Below are 4,999 nucleotides of genomic sequence, written 5' to 3' on the forward strand. Positions count from 1 at the left end.
TCGCGGAGGGAAAGATTCATTCACTTCGCCTGCTGATGACCTCTTTCACAATGGAAAACTTCTCCCACTTCAGCTGACACACATTCAATATCCCCAAAATCCCTCCACCATCTCAAATTCCAATTTTGATGACTCCTTTCATCTCATTTCCACCACCAGCACTCCCTTCGAGTCCTGCAACATCTCCCCTTCCACTTCGTGCTGCGTCAGCCAAGAGCTCAACCTTGAACACGGCTTCTTCCATCAATCCCAAACCAGCCATTCATGGTCGAAAAAGTTGAAACTGATAAGTCAGTCTTTGTTAGGTCTTAAGCTCAGGCGATCAAAGGCTTATCTCAAGTCTCTGTTCACCAAACCAACCTGCTCTGATGATTCATGCGCAGTCATCAAAGCCAATGATTGCTCCATTGCTCACAAGAAGCTGACAAGGAAAGCTCCATTTGGACATTTTCCCAGCAGGGCAAATAGAGCCATGAGAATCTTTGATGCTGAGAAGATGAAAGGTGAGGGAGGATGTGGGCATAAGCGGTCATTTTCCCATGCTGTAACTGAACAGAAATTGCAAAACACATCCTCTTCTACTTCTTCTTCCTCATCTTCAAGTTCTTCATCCTTCTCAAGTTTTAAGTCGAACAGTCTCAGCATTAGCATTGTGAATTCCGAGGTGGAGAAATCGATTCATGGAGCCATAGCTTATTGCAAGAAATCTCAGCAGAATGGTTGTGGAAGAAAGAATGTTGGTGATGTTGACTTCTGGTTGTATTCTGCTTCAGAAATTGCTGAGGAGTGTGAGAAGCAAGAGAGTCCAGAAATTGGCTGAATTCTAAAACACAGCTAGTTTTGTTAGAAATCATGATGTACAACTTCACAATTTGAACATCTGCTTGGTTCCAATAATGGAATGATGTTTTTTTTTTAACATTAAATTATCTGTTTGGTTCGAAATAATGGGATGATTTTTTTTTTAACATTAAATTTTGGGCGTAAGGTAGCTTTAAATAGAAATTGATCTAATTCATATTTTAGTTAAGCAAGCATTTGGAGAAAATTCATCCTCAGTTTTTCAAAGATTGCAAATATATTACAATACGGTTGCCATCGATCTCTATTTTCATGTAAATTGATTATATTTTACAATTAAACTAACTCTTCTAAAACTTTCGTACTTTTGTCAAGCCTTAGAAGGAGAAAACAAAGAAGAAGGAGATTTTTCACAGTAAGCTATTCTAATGTATAATTTGCAACCGATTCATGTAATTTATGATACTACAAATTTTGATTTTTTCAATCCTAAATTCACCAGATTTAAAAGGAGAAGAATCCAGTAGTGTTCAAAAAGTTTAATGTGTTCAAAGCGTATGATATTTCATGATTTTGAAAAATTTTTATTAGGGAGAAAGTAGTGATGTATGTGGAGAAGCAATCACATAATTTGACAATTGACAAGACAAATTGACAATGTAAACATTAAAATGATGCTAGTAAATTAATAAGACAATTGACAATTTCTTTTTTTATTTTATAATAACAAATTAAAAAAACAAATTGATGCTAGTAAATTAAATGATTAATCTTCATTAAAAGGCTTAAGGTTTTGGATTGAAAAATAATTTAGCACTCACTCCCAATTTTAGAACCCAAGGAAATTACAGATTTAAAACAGGAGTGGCCATAAGAATTTGTCTAGAAGATAACTAATAGATGAGGTTTACACACCCAGATGCACGCATAGAAGGATAGATAGGTATATTGATAGATGCATGGATTGAGGGATGGATGGATGATCACAAGCAAATCTATAACCTGCACCTCAACGGATCCAAAACTTTAGGACCCGTCACTTTAGTCTCATGTTTGTTTTTTTTTTCTTTTTTTCTATTTTTGATAATATTTTTATTCGGTATTATTTTTTATATGTTTTTATGTATTTTTTTTTATAACAGATTAACTTGCTTTTAATAACGCTCAAAATAAATCAGTTTTGAGTGTTCAACTACGGCAAATACTGTGTTTTACTTCAAATCAAAATAGAAAATAAAAAATAAAAGCAAAAGCGATCCCCTTTAGTTGGTAAAAGAAATTATTTTTAAAAATAGCTGCTTCACTGTCATGAAAGTAAAAGTCTGTGATGCGATTATTAACTAATTAGATGAGTGTATTGTTTTGTACCTCTAAACTGAATGATTATAATTTCATTTCTCAATAAATTAAAAAAAAAAAGGTGGAGGGCACAAAACTGTTTTAAAGCTAGCAGGAAACAATCATTATGGGGGAGATCCACTATGCTGAGAGAAATTAATCATCGATTCTTAATCTAAATGCCAAGGGAACCTTTCAGGTACAGACAAGTAAGGCTTAAATTATGTAATTGTGCTGACAAAAGGCTTGACAACATTAAAGCCTAAGAAACAGGCTAACCAACCCAGCCTTGCTGTTGAGTAATTGCAGACTAATTAGGCAGCTATTTTTTACTATTATATCAATTATATGCTCTTTTTTGTTGGTTTAAAGCTTTAAAGTAGGCTTTAGAGTTTATCTTTAAAGCAGTATACAAGATTCATATTGGAAATAAGGTAGCTATAGGACAATGGACTAAAATATTTAACAATGCATGCTGCTTTTGGTATTTTTGTAAGCTAAATTGCTGTGTGTGGTTGCGTTGGAAGTGACAGATTAATGATGTGTTCGTATAAGCTAGCATGGTGCTTGCTTTCTTTCATAAATGTTTTATGCCAGCTAAAAAAAAAATTTTAAGGGCTCTGTTCGACTATGAAAGTATCAAAATTCAATCCACGTGAAATTAAGGAAAAAAAAAACTAGAAGCCCAAAAATCGTAAGACCTTTTTGGGAATAAAATAGTGCCCAAACTCACACGGTGAATGCCTAAGGCATGATATTGTGTTCTTTTAAAAAGATTCTTATTTCATTGTAAAGAATGAAAATAATAAATAAATAAAATAAATGATATTCCTTCTGCAAAAATTTGAATAACATTATAAACAATTCTTCAAAAATTTTTGAAAATTTTAAAATTCCTATTGGTCATTCTCATCTTTCCAAGCTATAAATATCTCTATCGATATGGGACAAAACTCATTGCGGAAAATTTTTCATTAGAAGGTTCTTGTTCATCTCCTAAAATAGGGTTGAGATTATTTTATATAGAGGATGTGTAATTCCTGTTTAACATGCATTGATACTCAATAAAAAAAGACATGATATTATTTTGAGTAAGTGTTATGTTTTTCCTTTCACGAGCTTTTAAGTTCTTCTATAGGGAGTTCTAATATTATCCTCCATAAAAAGTGTTATGAGGGACACTTTAGATTTACTATATTATAACAGGACTTCAATCTCATTTGTTAAAGTGGTTGATCGTCTCCATTTGTACATATTTACTCTAAAGTAAATAGTTAATGATTGACATATTAACATATTTTTTCAGGTAGTGCTATAGAGAAAATAACGATTGACATCATCCAAAAATATGAAAAAAATTATTTTATACCAAGTTTTCACTATATGGAGTAATTTTTACACTTATTTTTTTCTTGGCTATATATTTTGATTTCTTTTTTGGGTTGAAAAATCTTGTGCGTGCAAATGTTATTTTTGGAAGATTATCATCATAAAATTTAATCTTATTTATTTTTAGGAGAATTTCAATTTTTGAATATCCTTATATTGAATATTGTATTTATAACTTGGTGAACTTTATGATTAAATTAATAATTAAAAAACTTATAAAACATTTGTCAATGTAGAAAACATTGGTGTCTGTTCTCACAATTTTGTTCATATAAACATTTAATCAATTAGTAGAGGAAAATAATTCACCAATAATAGCCTAATATAATAATTAAAATTAGTTGATATAATATTATAAATGATCTATTTGATGTGTAGTTTTTTCTAATAATTTTTTATGAATTATTTCTTACATTAATAAAGTTCTAGAGTTATATTTGGTTAGGAGTTATTTTACTCTATTATTATAATAAAAATTCTTTGAGTATTAAAGTAGTAAATTTTCTATTACTTCTAATCTCAGTAGGAAAACAAATCAATGATTATACACTACAAAAATTTCTTAGTATAATTTCTTCTGTTTTCTCTCATTTGTTTTTTAAATTCTACTCCATTCTTGTATGAATAATACATTTGCAGGCAATGTTGAAAATAGAGCTTGATTCTTAATTTGTTGACATTATGTCTAAGATTGGTGATATCATGCACCTGTTGATGGCTTTGAAAACCTTCAAGAAGAGCGATAACTGGAGAAAAAGTTATATTACATCTATAAAAACTTGAAAAGATGGTGAAAAAAATCAAAACACCACTCTCAAGCAAGAAATTCTATTCGTAGCCTCTAATTTATTCTATCATCAAGCTAGAGCAAAGGTCTAAAGCGTACCATCCAACAAATTACTTAATATTTTTTATTCAAATTCTATATGAGTTTCTTACAATATATGTTTTATAGTTAAAAGTGTAATTTAAAATTGGACTCCTTATTTGTTCAGTTTATAAATGCATGTCTTTTCATATATTAATATTTTATGTTCTCGAATCATATAATTTTGTCTCTTTCTATTTACTTTTGATTATCAAGTCATCCACCTAGTATTCCACTTGCCTGTGAATGAGGTTATCAAAAATCCTCATCATCGCCCTTTGATATGTTGCTTCAACACTCTTTAATACAAATGAATCCACTGTGTAGCAATATATTCCGATCGTGTTTTGAAAGTTGTATGTGTAGCATTTTCTAGTGGCATCTTGATCTATTTGTATCTGAATGATCCATCCATAAAAGAGAAGATCACGTGCGATGATGCAATTTCTACCATTAATTCCAGGATTGGCAATGAAAATTCATCCTTCAGGCATACTTTGTTCAAATCTCTGAAGTCAACACAGACACAAATCTTACCATTCTTCTTTTTGACCATCACTATGATGGCCAATCTTGTGGGATATTGCTCTTCTCACATGAAGC

At 31.0% G+C, this 4,999-nt stretch overlaps 1 protein-coding gene across 1 annotated transcript; it reads left to right on the plus strand.

Annotated features, from left to right (window-relative positions):
- Positions 1–8: 8 nt before the first annotated feature.
- On the plus strand, positions 9–820 carry LOC110036099 (probable membrane-associated kinase regulator 4; the record flags this gene model as incomplete). Its single annotated transcript, XM_020740458.1, has 1 exon — positions 9–820. A coding segment is annotated over one exon (812 nt), but the record flags the coding sequence as incomplete, so codon positions are not given.
- Between the last annotated feature and the right edge of the window lie 4,179 nt (positions 821–4,999).

The sequence above is a fragment of the Phalaenopsis equestris genome, unplaced genomic scaffold (assembly GCF_001263595.1).
Source record: "Phalaenopsis equestris unplaced genomic scaffold, ASM126359v1 Scaffold202520, whole genome shotgun sequence".
NCBI lineage: Eukaryota > Viridiplantae > Streptophyta > Magnoliopsida > Asparagales > Orchidaceae > Phalaenopsis > Phalaenopsis equestris.